Below are 20308 nucleotides of genomic sequence, written 5' to 3'. Positions count from 1 at the left end.
GGGAAACTCAGAGAAGCTTTAGTGTTCTTGAACACCCCCCCCCCTCCCCGCCCCCCAGACTTCCCTTGGGATTTGGTCCTCTAGCCTGGCCGTCCCAGGAGGACCTTAGCTTCTGGTGGACACTGAGGGCGCTGGGATTGGATTTCTGAGGTGATGAATATTCATGAGGCTGAGGCGGCCTCTGCTTCTGTTTACTTAGCCGGGAGGGGCTGGGTTTCAGGTTCACCTTGACTCCGGAGCCGCAGAGAGCAGGTATCCCGCTCTTGCACCTGTTTCTCCTGCACCTGACGTGCAGCTGCTCTCCGCACCTCTCCTGGCTGAGCCTGGCCTGCGTGGCACTCTTGGAGGCACGTTCTCCTCCCCCAGTCTCACCCTCCCAGGGCAGCTTCTACATCCAACTCCTTCTCTAGGGAAGGTCTCGCCTCCAGCCCGGAGCAGTCAGGATTTACAGGTACAAGCAGAGGGCTGATGGGTGGGAAAACCAAAGCATGGTTCTCAATCAGGGTTTGCAGTTCTGCCTCCAGGGCTGACCAGCCCAGTGGGCTGGGGGACCCCAGGCACTATCTCCATCCCCTCTCTGGACTAGAGGCCATACCAGTCTCTCACAGAGCTTCTGCAGAGAAAGTTTTACTATTAACTTTTACTGAGCTCAAGTTCATTCCCCTTGACCTCCTCCCTCTACCCCCCCCCCAAAACCAGGCTGGAGCATTTATCTTCTTTCTGATAGAAGCATCTCCCCATTCCTACCCAGGGTACCTCAGTCTTATCCAGGGTGGACAAGGGACCCTTAGGGGGCTCTGCAGAAGAAGAGGAAGGGGGTTCCAGGTTTAGTCTCATGACCCAGAAGTTAACTTGATTCCTTACCTACACCACCACCCCCGCCTCAGTCCTCAAGTCAATGGTTAACTTCCCTGCTCAGAAGGGGCCTGGCCCTGTCTGGTTAGAGTCCTTTAGAACAGCTCACAGAATGTACTTCGGGTGGTGGGGGGAGGAGGGGGTCTGTCCTGGAGCACCCAAAGCCTGCCATTGTGCTGGTCATACAGTGTAGCGGTTGGCTGCCCCATGGGTAGGGACTTTTATGGGCCCCAAAGCTATACAAACAGCAGATATGAAACTGGCACCCTCAGGATCTGATTTCTATCACCCCAGAAGTGCATGGCTTTAGAGAAAGTCCTCAGCCCCCAGCCTTCAGCCTTCAGCATGGTCACTCAGGGCCTGGCATAAACGGACTGTAGGTCCTACCACAGGTCAAAAAAGGCAGAATCTGTGTGAAACCTCAAGCCCTCCCCTTGTACCCCCTCCCCACCCCTACCTCCCACCATGCCCTTCCAAGTCTCCTCTGGCCTTCTATGATTGAACATGGACGCATGGCAGGAGACATCTTGATTTTTTTTTTTACACTTTGGAGATCTGGGAACTTTGATAACAATATCACCCTTTCAAAAAGAACAGATTTTACACTGGCTTTTATACTCATTATTTAGATTCCTGTAGCTGGGTTACTGTACACAACACAGAGGAATCTGCTAATATAGATGGTTTGCAAATTCAGATTTCCATATGTTAGGCTTGCCACAAGGGGCAAACACCTGCTTTGGAGCTCAGCTGTCCTCCAGGACAGAGGGACAGAAAGACCCAGAAGGGAGCATCCTAGAGAACCCAGATCCAGAACATAAGGGCACCATTGCCTTCCTGTCTTGGTGAAGGGCCCCAAGGCTGGATACAAGGCTACTTCTGTTGCTATGGTTTCCTAACAAGTTCCTTGTGACCTTGTTAGGACAGTTTACTCCTAGGACAGTTAGGCCCTGCAGAAGCTAACTTGAAATATAGCAGCCATTAAACCGGGTGTATTTTAACGGGCAAAGGCAGAAGCTACTTTCTTGCATAAGGCTAGAAATGGAGTGATTAGACTGGGTTCAGGAGCTGGATCTTCCCAATCTAGTCCAATGATCTGGTAGCTCCAGATGGGCACTGAGGGGTGGGGAGGAATGACACATTGTCAAAGCAGCGGCTAGAGAACCCACAGACTAAGGGAGTACCCTGTCCTTTCTTTCCTACCCTCCTCCAACAACTTCCAGAAACCCATTTGGAACATCAAGTTCTGTGCAAGGAGGTGCTAAGCCCAGGCAGGGCATGCTGCCAAAGCAAACTTCTCAGGCTGTCCCTCTGTGTGCTCACCTCTCCAGAGGCCTGCAAGTATTTCTCTCCCCCTCTCCTCCACACTCCAAGTGCCAGCTCTACAAGGTCTCCCCTTGGCTTTTGCTGTTACTGGAGTCTAGTTGGAGGTACAGAGCAGGCAACATGGGGTCTGTTTCCTGGACCACAAAGCAGGAAGGAGTCCTCTCCTTGAGTGTTCTAGGAAAAAAGGTCTGAATATGGAGGACCAGAGATGCAGCAGCGAGGGGCAGCCCAGGATAATGTGACACACTCCAAGACTAGATCAGAATCATGCTTTCATTTCTCCTGAATTTGATATACTCCTAAAATGCAATTGGCCTCCTAAAAATATCCATTCTTACTTTTTTTATTGTGAAAATACCGTACAAAGGGGTTACAATTACATGAGCAAGGTAATGAGTACATTTCTTATCAGGCGTTGTTGCCTCCTCCTTTGTTTCCCCTCCCCATCCCTTCCCATCTCCCCTCTCCTGCCCCCCTCCCAAAATATCCATACTTATTATGGAAAGTCTGGAAATCAGAAAACCAGAGGGGAGAAAACAGCATTCTTTATTCCTTTAACAAAAGCTACCCATTAATAAGGACTTGGAGGGCTGGGAAGATGGCTCAGTGGAAGAGTGCTTGCCTTGCATGCATGAGGCCCTGGGTTCGATTCCTCAGCACCACATAAGCAAAAAGAAAAAAGCCGGAAGTGGCACTGTGGCTCAAGTGGTAGAGCGCTAGCCTTGAGCTGAAGAGCTGAGGGACAGTGCCCAGGCCCAGAGTTCAGGCCCCACGACCAACACACACACACACACACACACACACACACACACACACACACCACTTAGAATATTTCTTTCTGGTCTTTTCACAAAACAGTGATGAGCAAGGCACCAGTGACACCTGTAATCCTAGCTACTCAGGAGGCTGAGATCTGAGGATCACAGTTCAAAGCCAGCCTGGGCAGGAAAGTCTGTGAACTTTTGTCTGCAATAAACTTCCAGAAAACCAGAAGTGGTACTATGGCTCAAGTGGTAGAGCACTAGCCTTGAGCTGAAGAGCTGAGGGATAGCACCCAGGCCCTACTGCAGACAAAAAAAAAAAAAAAAAAAAAAATTGAACACAGGGCCTTCAGGGCCTTGCACATGTTAAGCAAATGTTCTATTCTGAGCTATGCCCACAGTACCAAATTAGCTTTTACTTATTTTTAAAAAAAATTTTGTTGGTGTGGGGCTTGAACTCAGGGCCTGGGCACTGTCCTTGAGCTCTTTTCCTCAAGGCTAGCACTCTTCCTCTTTGAGCCACAGCTCCACTACCAGTTTTTGAGTGGTTAATTGGAGATAAGAGTCTCTCAGGGACTTTTCTGCCTAGGCTGGCTTTGAACCATGATCCTTAGGTCTTAGCCTTCTGAGTTGCTAGGATTACAGTCATGAGCCAATGGTACCATTTTTTTTAAGAACCCAAAAATTACTTTTATTGAATAAGGGAATGTAGTAGAACTTAAGCAAATCATAAGAATTCTTTAGCTTGTCTAAGAGCTGAAAGATCAATAGCCAATTGGAGGGAAAAGAGGAAGCAGTTTACATTTTCAATGCAGAGGAAAACATACTCTAATTGATACATGCTTCTGTCAAAATTCTCCAAACAAGATCTAGCCATGTTTATCATCTAATGATTTTGTTCCTTTTATTAAGGGATGAAAAGTGAGATTCAGTGTGTGTGTGTGTTACTATTTAGAATTACTATAATAACAGCTTGAGAAAATTCATGAAGCAGAAGCATAACTATTTAAAGATTTAAAACAGTGTCATAAAAGTCTTAACTATAGCAGGCCACTAGTGGCTCATGCCTGTAATCGTAGCTACTCAGGAGGCTGAGATCTGAGGATTGTGGCTGGAAGCCGGCCCAGGCAAGAAAGTCCATGAGATTCTTTTCTCCAATTAATCATAGAAAAGGCTGGAAGTGGTACTGTGGCTCAAAGTGGTAGAGTGCTAGCCTTGATTAAAAGAAGCTCAGGGACAGTGCCCAGGCCCTGAGTTCAGGAATGGTAAAACACACAAACAAACCAAAACCCCAAAGAACTACAGTATGTGGAAAAGACAATAAAACTAAAGGTATGTTATACTCATTCAAAACAAAATTCATAGGGAAGAACACAGAGCAATGCCTCCTGTTGCCATGTGGTTCTCTCTGTTACTGAGGGTGAAGTGTCACTGGCTGGCAACTTAAGCTTTCTCCAAGGACTTAAAGTATAAGCCTTGGAGTATAAGCACAGTATAAGCCTTGGAGCTATGAAACCTTCACAATAGTTTTTGGCTTTTTTTTTTTAAGTCCTTGAGGCTTGAACTCTGGGCTTGGGTACTGTTCGTGAACTTTTCTGCTCAAGGCTACTGTTCTACCACTTTGAGCCACAGCTCTACTTCTGGTTTTGTTTTTTTTTTTTTTTTGTCGGTCGTGGGGCTTGAACTCGGCCTGGGTGCTGTCCCTCAACTCTTCAGCTCAAGGAGAGCGCTCTACCACTTGAGCTACAGCGCCACTTCCGGTTTTCTGGTGGTTTATTGGAGATAGGAGTCTCACGGTCTCTCCTGCCCGGGCTGGCTTTGAACTGCGATCCTCAGATCTCAGCCTCCTGAGTAGCTAGGATTTACAGGCGTGAGCCACCAGCGCCCGGCTACTTCTGGTTTTTTGATTTTATTTTTTTGGTGGTTAATTGGAGATATGAATCTCGTGGGATTTCCTATTCTGGCTGGCTTTGAACCACTATCCTCAGACCTCAGCCTCCTGAGTAGCTAGGATTAAAGATGTGAGCCACCAGCACCCGGCTAGTTTTTGGCTTTTGAGGATAAGTTTGGGCATTTGTATTCCAGAAATAAATTTTCAGTCTTCATGAGTTTTAGAAGGCTCAGTCCTTCGTGGCAAAGGGAATGGTGAAGCTACTCACATTATGGCTTACAGGAAGTACAGTACTCAGCATCAGTTTGTTTCCTCTTCTTGGCAGTAGTGAAGTTTCAGCATCGGAACTTGTGCTGGCTAGGCAGGTGCGCTATCACTTGAACCATTCCTTCAGCCATTTTTGCTTGTTATTTTATGAATATGCCCAATTTAGCATGGACTGTGATCCTCCTATTTGTACTTCTTTTTTTTTTTGTCAGATATGGGGCTTGAACTCTGGGCCTGGGTGCTGTTTCTCAGCATTTCAGATCAAGGCAAGTGCTCTACTACTCTACTGTACCAGGCCTGAATTCTGGGCCTCAGTGCTGTCCCTCAGCTCTTCAGCTCAAGGCTAACACTCTACCAGTTGGGCCATAGCGCCACTTCTGGTTTTTTCAGCTTATGTGGTACTGAGGAATTGAACGCAGGGCCTCATGCATATAAGGCAAGCACTCTACCACTGAGCCACCTTCCCAGCCCGTGCGCTACCACTTGAGCCACAGTACTACTTCTGGTTTTCTGGTGGTTAATTGGAGATAAGAGTCTCATAGACTTTCCTACCCGGGCTGGCTTTGAACTCAATCCTCAGATCTCAGCCTCCTGAGTAGCTAGGATTACAGGCGTGAGCCTGTAATCAGCTTTTTTTTGGGGTCCGGTTGTGGTGCCTGAACTCTGGGCCTGGGCGCTGTCCCTCAGCTCTTCAGCTCAAGGCTAGCACTCTATCACTTGAGCCACAGCGCCACTTCCGGCTTTTTTATTTTTTCTGCTTATGTGGTGCTGAGGAATTGAACCCAGGGCCTCATGCATGCGAGGCAAGCGCTCTACCACTGAGCCACCTTCCCAGCCCCACACTCAGCTTTTACTTGTGCTGACCTCAAATCATAAAGCACCTAATCTCTGAGTCTAAACTAACCAGGTTTACAGGAGTGAGCTACAACACCCAACTTACAAGGTTTTAAAAATTGATGATAAAGTTACATGAGTAACTTTATCTCCAGTAAACCACCAGAAGACTGGAAGTGGAGCTGTGGCTCATGTGGTAGAGCACTAGCCTTGAGCTGCAGAGCTGAGGGACAGGCCCACAGTTCAAGCCCCACAACTGATTAAAAAAAAAAAAAAAGTATTTCTGGGGGCTGGGAAGGTGGCTTAGTGGAAGAGTGCTTGCCTAGCATGCCTGAAGCCCTGGGTTTGATTCCTCAGCACCACATAAACAGAAAAGGCCAGAAGTGGCACTGTGGCTCAAGTGGTAGAGCACTAGCCTTGAGCAAAAGAAGCTCAGGGAAGTGCCCAGGTCCTGAGTTCAAGCCCCAGGACTGGCAAACCCCAGTGTTTCTAGACTCCTCCTAGGTACAAGCTGTGACATATCTAGATGAGGGTGCAGAAGCCAGCAGACACCAGAAAGCTGTAGCTAGACAGCATGCTAGGCAAGCACTCTTCCACTAAGCCACCTTCCCAGCCCCCAGAAATACTTTTTTTTATCAGTTGTGGGGCTTGAACTCTGGGCCTGTCCCTCAGCTCTGCAGCTCAAGGCTAGTGCTCTACCACATGAGCCACAGCTCCACTTCCAGTCTTCTGGTGGTTTACTGGAGATAAGAGTTTCACAGACTTTCCTGCCCAGGCTGGCTTTGAACTGTGATCCTCAGATCTCAGCCTCCTGAGTAGCTAGGATTATAGGTGTGAACCACCAGTGCCCAGCCAGAAATACTTTTACTTATTGTCACTCTGCTCCCTTAACAATCTTAATTCTCTAGTTTGCTGTCCCCTGCCTAGCTCATATATACTCAGATGCCAACGACCCGCCTCTCAGAACTCCTATTTGCTCATAAACATCTTTGTGAAAATGAGCGAAAGGGGAGGCCTGTTGGACAGGGAGCACCTTCTTATGGAGGTGAAGCAGCGCGTGTCAGGGTACCACTGCATTGTGTGCCCATGTCATGGAAGGGCTACCTGTGATGCTCACCTCAACTATGCATCCGGGCTCCACCTGCCTTCCAGACCATTAGTTCCTCTTCAGACTCTTATCCTTGTGGCAGCTTGGTGGGGAAAGGGAGTCATTACTTACTTAATAATTATTACCATTATTTTAAATTTTACTTTGCGAAACATGTCATCCTCTATGAGTAGGTACCAGTGGTAGAGCTCAATGTCAAGGTTAGATGGGATGGATAAGGAAAATGAGCATCAGGAGGTAGACAAGACCCAGGACTTCCCAGCTCTCCCTCTAAGCAAATGCTCCACACCACTCAGTCCTGTGGATCATTGCTGGAAATTCCAAATAGCTTGGAATATCACAAGTTGTCTTTAACTTTTTCTGGCCTCACACTTGCGATCCTCCTGCTTCAGGCTCCCCAATGCTCTGGGCCACCAGTCCAGGCTCTGTTTAATTTTGTAAATATGCAAAATGGCAGTAGGTGTTTCTGTCTGTATGAACAGTCAACAGTTTGCCCATCCCAGATAGCAGTGGGAGGGGCTTATCAAAGCCCTGGTTGCTAGGTGACCTGGTAAGATATAGAATATCTCAAAGGGTCTTGGGATCATCCCAAGGCTCCCTATAGCTCTGCAGGGGAATGGGATATGCTTATCACACGGTCCCTCTGCCTGACTCAGCAGCTTCTCTGTTGATATTCACTTTGATAGCCCTTTCCCAGAGCCTCTGAAAGCACTGTATCACACGCCTCACCTGAATCCTGAACATAAGGTTTATTCTGCCCTTCCTTCAAATCTGCCTGTAGTAGGGCTTGAACTCAAGGCCTAGGTGCTGTCCTTTAGCTTTTTCTCACTCAAGGCTAGCACTCTATCACTTGAGCCATAGCACCACTGCCGGTTTTCTGGTGGTTTATTGGAGACAAGAGTTTCACCAGCTTTCTTGCCCAGGCTGGCTTTGAAATGTGATCCTCAGATCTCAGCCTCCTGAGTAGCTAGGATTACAGGCGTGAGTCACCATCGCCTAGCTTAGCCTGTGATTATGAATGAGCCTCAAGAGGGCTGGTCCAAGGTGCTCACCAGCTTTGCCCACTGACCTGTCTCCCCGCAGCAGGAAGCCCAGCCTCAGCTCAGGAAACAGCATGACTGAAGTTGGGTGGTGGAAGTTGACCTTCCTCCGGAAAAAGAAATCCACTCCCAAGGTGCTCTACGAGATCCCTGACACCTATGCCCAAACAGAGGGAGGCGCAGAGGCCCCACGGCCTGAGGCCGGAAGCCCCACCAGCGACTTTAACACCCGCTTGGAGAAGATTGTGGACAAGAACACAAAAGGCAAGCATGTGAAAGTCTCTAATTCAGGCCGCTTCAAGGAGAAGAAAAAAGTCCGCGCAATGCTGGCAGAGAACCCCAGCCTCTTCGACGATCGAGAGGGTAAAGGAGAGTGAAGGGGGCCCAGGAGGATGCTCGCACCTCCCACCCTCCTGCCACCAGCCGGGCCTGAGACAGAAGCTCACCACACTGGCCCCCGCTTTGGTCCTAGATAAAGTCATGGGAAGGTTGTTGTTGCCTGCTGGCCAGGAAATGTCTTGTTCTTAGGTTTGTATTTATGTGCCTCTGCTTTGTGTTAAGGCCTGGGCAATCCCAGGTTCCTCCCCCTTTCCCCTGACCACAATACAAACCCCTCTCCAGTTCAGGATGGAAGCTACCATCCAAGAGAAAGAGAGAGAAAGGCAGGGCCTGGGCAGGAAGGGGGCCTGGCGGGAAGTGGAGTGAGAGGGTGCCAAGAAGGACTCCACCTTCTCCCTGGGGACAGGGTCAAGGGTGAGTTTGAATTGCTGCTTAGATACTTCACTTTCTCTACCTGTGACTGCTCCCTGGACCAATCCTAGAGGAGCACATTTTCTAGAAGCCACGTGATGAGGGCGGTTTCCTTGGTGCCAGAGGCAGAGACGTTGAACTTGAGTTCACCTCTTCACAGAAGGGGTAAACTTCCTGGAACTTTGCCCCAGGTATGGAGGGGCAGAGGACTCGGGACTCATCCTGGGGCTGCTGCAGGCCTGACCAGAAATTCCCCCAGGTTCCCTAAGATGTCCTATCCCCCCCCCCCCCCCAGGAGGGACAAGGGGGGGGCGGGGACTCTGGCAAGAAGTAAACAGCCAGTTTTGCCCTCTTCCTTCTCCCTGTAGTATTTAAGACAGATCAGCCCCAGAGTGAATCCTGGAGCCTTGAACTTTTGTTCAAAAAGTAACTGTAGGTTTTTCTTTATAATAAACGATGCTTGTAAAAGCCGAGGCCCTATCTACACTCTCATCTTGCACTGATGGCTGTGTCTGTGTCTCGGAGTAGTGAAGTGGGTCTTTGTGTTCATACTCTTCCTTCAAAGTTCAGGAAGGGTTCCAGTGGGACCATGTTGGAGCTGGGTTGCTGACTCCACCATCAACCTGGGCTTGGTATGACGAGGGACAGAAGAGCCAGTTACAGCTTAGTGGCCAGTTCCTTCAGGACAATAGAATCCATCAGGGAATCCAAGAGGCAACTGACGATAAAGTCTCAGTGATTTGGTTTGGGATTAGGCTGCAAATCCTGGTTTCATCCTTTAGAAGCTAGACAGCCTTGGGGACATATTTTTAAGACTAGCCTGAAACTAGTGGTAGATTTCCTGTCCAGCAAAGCACGAAGTCCTGAGTTCAAACCCCAGTACCACAACAAATTAAAAGAAAAAAAAAAAGACTACTCTGGCAGGGCACTGGAGGCTCATGCCTGTCTGTAATCCTACTCAGGAGGCTGAGATCTGAGGATCAAGTTCAAAGCCAGCCTGGATAGGAAAGTCTGTGAGACTCACATCCAATGAACTATCAGAAATCCAGAAGTGGTACTGTGGCTCAAAGTAATAGAGTGCTAGCCTTGAGCAAAAGAGCTCAGGGACAATGCCTAGGCCCCAAGTTTAAGCCCCATGACTGACCAAAATAAATAAATAAAATAAACAAAAATAAGATAATAAAAAATATTATGACTACTCTGAAGCGGGGCATGGTGGTGCATGCTTGCAATCCCAGTCCTGGGAAGGATGAGGCTAAAGGATGGTGAGATCCTGGAAACCTTGTCTCCAAAGAAAGAAATGGAGAGGAGAGAGGGGATAGAGATAGGCTAGGAAGAAGAGTCCTCCAACCCTCAGTTCCCCCTTCCCAGGAAAGAGGCTGTCGTAAGATCTATCTTGCAGGAAGTGGTCTATATGTAATGTGCCATAAGTTCTTCCCATAGCCAGTGCTCAATTAAAAATCGGTTTTCATTTATTATGGAATGCCACCATAGCCACAGCTTCAGTATACTAACAAGGTGAGAACTCCCTCCCTGGCTCATCCTCAAACCACAAGAAGGTCTGAAAAAAAATTAATTGGCAAAATCTCTGGAGTTCAGGGGAGAAACCAAGGTAGTCCCGAAACAATGTGGTCCTGCAGGCTGCTGGGCCACCCCACCCTGGGGAGCTAGCTGTTCCTGGTGAAGTCCATTGCCAAAATAAACATCTGTACAAGGGGGCCTTTGTTGGTTGACTTGTCTAGGCCAGGGCGAACTCTGTGTAGCACAGAAACAGACCAGAGGTTGGAGGGACCAAAAGCTGAGGGATCTGCCTTCCGCCAAGCCTCTTTATCCTCTATTACACAGAACTTTCTAGGGTCTCACTAATGATTCCATCAGTAAAGCCTCACGTGGAGATCTTTATCACTCCGTCCCCAAATTTGAAGCCCCGCCCACTATTAACTCCATTAAACAGTGTCTACAAAGGGCTGAGCGCAAGTCTGCCACAAGGTTTCTCATTTAATCCTCTCGTAAGTCAGGTGTTGCCATTCTCCTCAATTTCCAGACATGTTAGCTGAGGCGGAGGGAGGTTGCACCAGACACTTTAGATCAGGTGCTGGCAGTAACAGAGCTGGGTTAAAGTTGGAGCTGGTCTGTGCATGTGACCCTCCCATTTCAGGCCCCCCCAAACCTCCCCCTCTAATCACACTTGCTGGAAGTGTGGGAAGTTGAGGCTCAGAAAGAAGGGAATGGGTCGGTCACCTGGACAAGGGGAGTAGAGATAAGAAGGTCCTATCTGGGCCTGATTCCTGGGAAATGAGCCTCACCCCAAGGGGGTTTCTACAGCTCAGAGACAAGGGCAGAAAGTCAACTAGCCTCGAGGCTGTGATCCCTAGGTGTACACAGCAGAGACCTCCCACGCCAGAGGGTGAAAGTTGGCCTGGACACCACCCCGTAGTCTACCTAATACTGGCACTGCCTTGCCACCTCCTCTGAGTCCAAGGGCTCCTCTGCCCTTCACAGGGCAGTCCTGTGCACCACAGCCCCAAAGCAATTCCTGTTTTGTTTTGTTTTAAACCTTTCTCCAAGGAAACTGCACATACACCTGTAAGCTGGAGGGCGGGCAGGCAGGCTGGGGCACAATCTGGCAGCTCAGGGAGTTCAGAGCAAGGCAGCTAGTTTACAGCAAGTTTACAGGAGAGGAGGAGGAGGAGGGAGGAGGAAGGAGGAGGAGACGGGAGAAGGAGGAGGAAGAGGAGGAGGAGGAACCACCAAGAGCGTAAATATGTGCAGGAGCCACGAGAGGCTATGGGTTATCAACCACAGTTTCACTGGGCCACAACCCAAGAGGAGGAAGGGGGAGGCAGGGGAGGCCAGCTGGAACTGGCCTATACTGCCCAGAAAAGGCTGACCCTGGGCGGCGAGCTCCCCCTGCTGGACACCCTGTCTGCATGGTGAGCAGTGAGGAAAAAAGTCCCAGACATTCTGAGTTCCCCTCCCTCCTCAGGTGGGGCAGGAAAACCAGACCATGTCAGACATTAATATCACACATGGATGACAGGTTTTTATTACACACTTGGAATGGTGAATGAGGGACAGAGAACTGCAAAGGAACAGCTGAGACCAGGCTCCAAGCTAGAGGAGGACACACAGTCACCATGACACGGGTCAGGGGGTACAGTGCGTCTCCATACCCACCACCATGGACTCCTGTCACAATCCCAGATAGCCGACAACAGAAAAGAGGCAAGGAAGGTAAGGGTCACAGGCCAGATGTCTTTCCTTTCCACTCAGGCTTAACTGGGGGTCTACAGAGAGAGAGTGGACCTCAGAGGACCCCTGGCAATAAAAGACGAAGGCACCCACACCCACATACAATCAAAAGTACAGTGTATCTGTTACAAGTTCAAGGCCAACCAGTACAAATAGTTCTCAGTTCCTGGCTGAGTCACAGCAAATATTGTCCAGCCTGGCTCTGTTCCACGGTCAGTAGGCTACTTGTTCATCTGCAACCAGCAGTCAGCTGACCCCATCTCTGATCAGGACTGTGTAGGGAGAAAGCCAGTGCAATCCAGCACAGACTTAGACTCAAAGGGTTACATGCTGAGAGTAGGAGGTGGGGTTGATTTAGAAGTTGAAGAGAGTCTAGTCTTGAGGGGTCAAATAAAAATGCAGACATGGATTCAGTAGTTTGGGGTAGTCCCAAAGATGTGCGTGTGCGCGTGCGTGCGTGTGTGTGTGTGTGTGTGTGTGTGTGTGTGTGTGTGTGTGTGTGTGCGCGTGTGTGTGTGTGTGTACACGCCAGTAGAGGGGGCCTGAACTTTAGGCCTCTCACTTGCTCAGCTTTTTCCCTAGGGTTGATGCTCTACCACTTGAGTCACACTTTTACTTCTGGCTTTTAGATGATTATTTGGAGATCAGAGTCTCTTGGGAGTTCTCTCTCTGGACTTGTCAACCTGGAATGGCTTCAAATGAAACTGTGACCCTCAGATCTCAGCCTTCTGAGTAGCTAGGATTATAGGCGTGAGCCACCTACACCTGCATGGATCTGCATCTTTAACAGACTCCCCAAGTAACACCAGCTAGGCCAAAGACAAGTAGCAAAGATTCCAGATCAGAAAGTCTTGATCTTGGTTGCACAGATTTCCTGGGCAGGGGTGTCTTTTAAGTTCTGAATACTAAAGCCGCACTCAGGTCAACTAGTCATTGGTAATTCCAGTGTGTGAAGTCTAATGATCTACATCAGGAAATCTCTTGGTCTGAACTACCAATTTCTTTAATTTAATTTAATTATTTTTTGGTGCTGGTCTTGGGGTTTGAACTCCAGGCTTGTGCACTATCCCTGAGCTTTTCATGCTCCAGTTTTTTGGTAGTTATTTGAAGTAAGAGTCTCATAGGCTTTCTTGCCTGTGAGATCTCAGCCTCCTGATTAGCTAGCATTACAGGCATGACCACCAGCCTGGCTTATGATTTCATTTTATATTTGAATGATAAAATACATGTATTTGTATGTACACTCACACATAAAATTTCCACTAAGAACACAAACAGTAGTTGGATTAAAATCTTCCTGGCTTATAGATAGCAGCCATGATGTGCGCCTCATCTGCAAAATTCCTGATTAGCTGAGATTGAACAGCTCCTTTGCTCTTAGGCAGTTCTAAGAGGATCTCGTTTGAAATCTCTTCAATGTCCTACAGTCCCACGCACTCTCTTAACACCCTGCCTCTCCAGAATCAAGGTGCAAGTCTTTCATAGAGCCAGTCTTCTTCACCACGGTGAGTCATGGGTCCCAAAGAGGAATCTCTAGCCGGGAGGCCACGCCGGAAGACAATTCGGTCATGCAGGCGGTTCGTTTGGCCTTGCCAGAATTCTATCACCTGAGGGTATAGGATATAGCCACCCCTACAAGGAGAAGTAGAGATATACTGTCTCCCTCCATTCTTTAATCCCTCCTCCCAGGTTTGTGAAGGAAGCTACTGGGGTGCATCTGGGGAGGCCTGCCCAGAGGGGATTTGTAATCCCACACTTAGAGTCCTGACGTCCCTTTCAGAATGAGAACCAGACATCACTCACCAATATTTTGGCTTAGGTACCTCTTGTTCCTGGTAAAGCTGCTTCAGCTCTTCATTTTTCTTTCTCAGATACTGTTAAGGAGGAGAGAAGGGAAGACTAGACATAGGTAATGATTCATTTAAGGGCTTAACCATGTATTACATGTTCTTACAAGCCGAGCACCAGTGGCTGTAATCCTAGTGACTCAGGAGGCTGAAATCTGAGGATCCAGGTTCAAAGACAGACAAGGCAGCAAAGTCCATGAGATCCCCTTCTCCCCCTTGTGGAGCTTAAACTCAAGGCTATCCCTGAGCTCTTTTGCTCAAGGCTAGTGCTCAACCACTTGAGCTACAGCACTACTTCTGGTTTTCTAGTAGTTAATTGGAGGTAAGAGTCTGGTGGACTTTTCCTGCCTGAGGCTGGCTTTGAATTGTGATCCTCAGATCTCAGCCACCTGAGTAGCTAGGATTACAGATGTGAGCCACCAGTGCCAAGAGACTCTTAGCTCTAATTAACCATCAAAAAGGCGGATGATAGAGTGCCAACTTTGAGTGAAAAAGCTAAGGGACAGTACCCCAGGCCCTGAGTTCAAGCCCAAGTATAAGCACAACACCCACAAACACACACCCACACCCACAAACACACACACACACACACATATGTGCTCTGGGCCGTGTACTGGGCCAAGTAGACTGGAACACAGTCAACAGGAGGACCAGACAAAGGAGGTCTTTTCCCCCACTTCCTATCCTCCCCCAGGGAGATCATCATTCTCTTCTCTTTGCCAGAGCATGAAGGCCCTAGCATTCCTGCAGACAGCCTCTGGGGATGAGTCTAGGTCCTTACCACCTAGAGGACTACACCAAAGCCCACTCACCTCCCGATCAGGGATCACAGAACTCTGGTGGCTGACCACAGCCCCGATCTGGCTGCTTTTGGGGCGGGAATGGAAGTAGCCCTTGGCCTCATCCTCAGGCAGCTTCTTCACAGGCCCCTCCACACGAACCTGCCCAGGGATGATCCAGCTGAGTGACGCCCAATGCTGTCACCAGCCCTTGCCATCAGCACAGGCCTGCTCTCTGTTCTGTTGGCTGCCCCACCAATCCCAGCTCCAATTAGCCCAACTGAGAGTTATATGGCAGGTGGAGTACTGAGGCCTGGACAGGATGCATACCCAGTATGGACACCTTCCCAAGCCTGACCCATAAACTCACCCCTGCCAACCCAGCCCACCCCAAGGTGTCCTGGGAATAATCGCTCACCTGCCGGTTCAGGGGCTCCCAGTAGAAGACAAGAGAGGCAAAGGGATTAGAGTCCTGGAAATGAAAGAGAATCTGTAGGCAGCAATCAGGGCTGGAAGAGGATGTGTCTGGTCCACACAAGGCAGGCAGGAGATCTGCAAGGCTCAGGCCCTCAGCAGATATATTCACTGTGATATATTGTTTACCACTTGAGCTACACCTCGCCTTCCAGCTTTCTGTAGAATAACTGGAGAGAAATCTCTCAGAATTTTCTGCCCAGGCTGGCTTCAAATCGGTATCTTCAGATCTCAGGCTCCTTAGTAGCTAGGATTATAGGCATGAGCAACCAGTGCCCAGCTCACCCATAGATTTTTGAGAAATGTACATGTGGCTGGCATGGATTAAGGGAGGGCTACTCATTTTGAATCCATTCATAGAATGCATATAAATTCCCTCTCTATCTAATATTAGGAAAGGTACTAAGGATAAAGTAAGTGAAAAAGATAGTCTCTACTCCTTCAAAGCTTACTATATAGCAGAAGAGACAAATATCAATCACATAATCCCTGTACAACAAATGCAGTCATAAGCTGGGGGACTAAAAAGGCAGATGGAAAAGTTGCAAGTTGAAATGACAGCAAACAGCACTAAGGGGAGGCTCAGTCCCGGAAGGCTTTGCTGAGGAGACAAGAGTTAATCAGGAATCTATCAGATTATAGGAGTGGGGATGGTTCATTCACTAAGGCAAAGAAATCAATGGCAAGTGCAAAGGCCCAGAGGCAGGGGGAGCGGAGCAGAGAGGAAAGTGGATAGGAAGGAGACTAGGAAGGAGACATGAGAAGGTCATGCAGGCAAGGGTGGAGGCTGGGCCCAGCCCACGTGTGGAAGATTTACGCTGAACTCTCACCAACTCCTTTCCCTTCCGACTCTCATAGTTAGTGAAGAAACGAAAGCCATCCTTGCCAAAGCCCTTCAACAGCAACATGCGGGCAGAGGGTTTTCCATCTCTAGGGACATACAGAAGAGCACCGGAATCAGCCCATTTCAATGTCCTTACTTGTCTCCCTCCCCATAAGATGTCTGAGCAAGCCCTCCAGCCGTGCCCCTTAGCCGGCTCTCAGGCTGACACTCCCACGGACTCTAAGGACTTGTCCTAGAGGTGCAGTAGGACATATTTGCCTGAGACCCTGCTATGGACTGAACTGTGTCCCCCTAAAATTCATATGCTGGTTAACTTCCCTCTCCCCCATGTGACTGGATCTGCAGATAGGGCCTTTTTGTTTTTGTCTTTTGTCCTGGGGGGGGCTGAACTCTGGGCCTGGGCACTGTCCCTCAGCTCTTCAGCTCAAAGCTAGTGCCCTACCACTTAAGCCACAGTGCCACTTCTGGCTTTTTCTGCTTATGTGGTGCTGAGGAATTGAACCCAGGGCCTCATGCATACAAGGCAAGCACTCTACCACTGAGCCACCTTCCCAGCCCCAGATAGGGCCTTTCGAAAGGGAGTAATTAAAGCTAAATGAGGTCAGAGGGAAGGAGTTCTAATACAATAGGACTGGTGTCCTTCTAAGAAAAAAGAGCCACCATAGAATGCTGACTCTCTATCTCTACAAAAAGAAGAAAGGCCAGGCAAGGGCACAGCAAAATAAAACCACGGTTTGTCTAAAGAGGCCTCACCAAACACCATCCCTGACAGAACATTGATCTTGGACTTCCAGCCCTCAGAGCTGTGCAGAATAAACTTAAGCCACTCAGTCTGTATTATAGGACTTTGCTATGGTAGTCTAACAAACAAGGTCCTGAGAGTAAGATCAACAATGAAGTAATCAGCCAATGCTAAGGATCACAAAAAAGGACTGCTATAGCAGGTCTTCTTCCCAGAATTCTGGGAGATACTGTGGGGACTTATACAAGAGCCCTGCCTTCAAGCCTTGTACTCTAATGAGGGGAGACAAGAAGAGCTGAATAAAAGGTTAGTATAAGAACTGTTTCGGGGCTAGGAAGGTGGCTCAGTGGTAGAGCGCTTGCCTTGCATGCCTGAGGCCCTGAGTTCAATTTCTCAGCACCACATAAGCAAAAAGAAAAAAGCCGGAAGTGGTGCTGTGGCTCAAGTGGTAGAGCGCTAGCCTTGAGCTGAAGAGCTGAGGGGCAGCGCCCAGGCCCAGAGTTCAGGCCCCATGACCAGACCACCCCTCCACCCCCCCAAAAAAAGAACTGTTTCAAAGGCTCTGTGATTGTCAAATAAATGATAAAGTACTAGGCTCTGTTCAAAAGGATCAAGCTTCACAGAGTGGTCCCCAGGAAATGTAACTTTTTTGTGTGTGTGTACCAGTCTTGGGCTTTCAGGGCCAGGGTACTGTCCCTGAGCTTCTTTTGTTCCAGGCTAGCACTTTACCACTTGAGCCACAGCACCACTTCTGGCTTTTTTTGTTTATGTGGTTCTGAGGAATCAAACCCAGGGCTTCATGCATGCTAGGCAAGCACTCTACCACTGAACCACATTCCCAGCCCAACTCTTTCATTTTTTTAAGCTCAAAGCTAGGGCTCTTGAACCACATCTCTATTTCTGGCTTTTTTGGTGGTTAATTAGAGATAAGAATCTCATGGATTTTCCTGTATGGGCTGGCTTCAAACCACAATCCTCATACCTCAGCCTCCTGAGTAGCTAGGATTACAGGTGTGAGCCACCAGTGCCCAGTCAAAATGCAGCTCTTGAAGGGCAGATGGTGACATGGAGACAAAGGATTGTGATTGGGTCTGCTAGGGAGAGAGCTGCAAAGCTGTGCATTTTACCATTGAAAGGGAGTTAGTGGTCTGGTGTTTGGTTTACTAGTGAGGATTGGTTGACTGAGGTCCAGAGAAATGACTTGCTCAAGGCCATACATTTTAATGTTTTTTTTTCTTTTGTCCTGTCCTGGGACCTGAACTCTGGGCCTGGGCGCTGTCCTTCAGCTCTTCAGCTCAAGGCTAGCGCTCTACCACTTGAGCCACAGCGCCACTTCCGGCTTTTTTCTTTTTGCTTATGTCGTGCTGAGGATGAGGAATCGAACCCAGGGCCTCATGCATGCAAGGCAAGTGCTCTACCACTGAGCCATCTTCCCAGCCCCATAAGGCCATACATTTTAATAACAGAGCTGGAATCATGGAGTTGACATGCAGTGAGTTGAGAGCTTTCTAAGTTTGAGAATTCATTGGTACCCACCTACAGATGGGGCCCATGGCCATGCCCACCTGGTACAAGTAGCCAGACACATGGCGTTGGCTTCCCCTATGTCAGGACACTGAACAGCTTCTTCGAACCAGGAAGCAAACTGCTTCATGGGGTCCAGAGAAGTCAGATGAGTCTCCTCAAATGCCTGAGAAAGGAATTTTATTCCATTTAATAAACACATAGATTTTTTTTGCACTGATCAAAGAAAGCACTTTCCAAATATTTGCTCCTTTAATCCTCATTACACAATGTTTCCATGATTTAAAAAAAAAAAAAGCAGTACCTAGGAATTAGATTCTGTGCCATCTTAGAGGTCCAGAAACAGGTATAAAAAGACCAATAACTAGCCGGGAGCCGGTGACTCACGCCTGTAATCCTAGCTACTCAGGAGGCTGAGATCTGAGGATTGTGGCTCAAAGCCAGCCTGGGCAGGAAAGTCCATGAGACTCTTATCTCCAATAAATCACTAGAAAACTGGAAGTGGTGTTGTGACTCAAGTGGTAGAGAGCTCACCTTGAGCTGAAGAGCTGAGGAACAGTGCCCAAGTCCAGAGTTCAAGCCCCATGACCCACAAAAAAAGGACTGAATAATTTCCTGGATCCCAGAGCTAGTAAGGCATGAATTGTGGGGAGTGACCTGAGGAGCTGGTGATAAAAGCTCCATCCCATGATTTCTCCTGTAGATGGTCTGGGATTTAATGAAAGTCTATATTAATTTTATCCTGTGCCAGGATAGGGGCTTGAATTTGGGGCCTGGTGCTCTTCCTTAGTGTTTTTTGCTCAAGGCTAGCACTTTGCTACTTTTTTGGTCAGTTGTGAGGCTTAAACTGAGGGCCTGGACACTGTTTCTGGGCCTCTGGGCTCAAGGACAGTGCTTTACCACTTGAGCCACAGAACCACTTATGGTTTTTGAGTGGTTTACTGGAGATAGATACTGTGATCCTCAGATCTGTCTCCTAAGTAGCTAATATTACAGGCGTGAGCAGCTGCCGGCTTGGCCACTCTTATCTCTGATTAACCAGCTAAAAGCCAGAAATGGAGGCTTTAGCTGCCTAGAGATGAGGAGTCTTAGCTTTCTCGGCTCTGGCTAGCCTCAGATCAGTCTCCCGAGTAGCTGGAATTATAGGCAAAAGCCCGTAAACTGACTCCAAGGTTTTTTTTGGTCTTTGTTTTGTTTTCCCAATGCTAGGGCTAGAACTCAGGGCATCATGCTTAAACCACACCCCTAATCCTTACTTGTCATATGATAAGCTGTTCCCCCCCCCCCCAACTGTTCTAGCCATTTCACAGATGCGTATGCCCGTAGCTGCCTTGTGAGGTTGTTGCTATCACTATATAAGTGAGAAACTGAGGCCCACAAAGGATAAGTCAACTCCAAAGGAGGTACATTCAGTAAATGGCTGGATTCCAACCCACAGTTCGTGTGCCTCTTCACCACATCTCCTCTAAACTCCTCCCGGCTGGAGGAGCCAGCACCCCTCTCCCCCACGTCTCCCACTGGGGTGACCCCTAAACCCTCTGGTCTCACGGGTGGCCCCTGGAGAGGGCGTCTCTAACCCCCTTCCTCCGCAGATGGCTCTGGACCTCCTCCCCGCGCCCGGGCCGGAGTCCCCGCGGCGGTGGCCGCACCTCTTGGTCCCCGCGGTAATTCTTGCGCATCGGCCCCAGGTCCATGGCTGCGCCGCGACAGCACGGATGACGGAGGTAGCCCAGCCACCTGGCAGGTCTTCCGATCGTCACCGTGACGCCCCGAAGCCCGCACGTCATGGGGGCCGCTGTCCACGTGACCTGGAGTCGCCAGGCGCTGGGGTTCGACGGCGTTCGGAACCAATTTCTCACGGGGAAGGATTTGCTAGCGGCCCAACCAAACTAACAAGTTCTAAGTCCTTGAAGCCAATGGGTCCAGGAACAGCCAATGGGGTTTTCCAGGATCGGAGGAGGGAGCTAGACACAGAGAGATCATTGGTTAGAATTTTCCGGTGCAAAGCCAATTA

General features: G+C 48.9%; 2 protein-coding genes across 4 annotated transcripts; one reads left to right on the top strand and one right to left on the bottom strand.

Moving 5' to 3' along the window:
* The first annotated feature begins 216 nt into the window (after positions 1–216).
* On the top strand, positions 217–9305 carry Prr15l (proline rich 15 like). 3 transcript variants are annotated; one of them, XM_042671028.1, is made up of 2 exons: positions 217–451; positions 8129–9305. In XM_042671028.1, exon 2 carries the CDS (start codon positions 8157–8159, stop codon positions 8457–8459), a length of 303 nt encoding a protein of 100 aa, XP_042526962.1. In that variant the 5' UTR covers positions 217–451; positions 8129–8156; the 3' UTR covers positions 8460–9305. The 3 variants fall into 3 exon arrangements, with proteins under 3 accessions (XP_042526962.1, XP_042526952.1, XP_042526971.1); XM_042671018.1 differs by having other exon boundaries at positions 8126–9305; XM_042671037.1 differs by lacking the exon at positions 217–451 and adding an exon at positions 992–1063 and having other exon boundaries at positions 8126–9305.
* A 3945-nt stretch (positions 9306–13250) lies between these two features.
* On the bottom strand, positions 13251–20178 carry Pnpo (pyridoxamine 5'-phosphate oxidase). Its single transcript, XM_042671006.1, has 7 exons — positions 19944–20178; positions 18336–18460; positions 16015–16114; positions 15129–15182; positions 14744–14872; positions 13888–13958; positions 13251–13716 (listed from the first exon to the last, which is right to left on the bottom strand). The coding sequence occupies exons 1-7, from the start codon at positions 20079–20081 to the stop codon at positions 13548–13550; spliced, it is 786 nt and encodes a 261-aa protein (XP_042526940.1). The 5' UTR covers positions 20082–20178; the 3' UTR covers positions 13251–13547.
* Between the last annotated feature and the right edge of the window lie 130 nt (positions 20179–20308).

The sequence above is a fragment of the Dipodomys spectabilis genome, unplaced genomic scaffold, assembly GCF_019054845.1.
Source record: "Dipodomys spectabilis isolate Male_0828 unplaced genomic scaffold, ASM1905484v1 ptg000018l, whole genome shotgun sequence".
NCBI lineage: Eukaryota > Metazoa > Chordata > Mammalia > Rodentia > Heteromyidae > Dipodomys > Dipodomys spectabilis.
The sequence above is the reverse complement of the archived record's forward strand: the minus strand, read 5'-3'. Positions and strand labels throughout refer to the sequence as shown.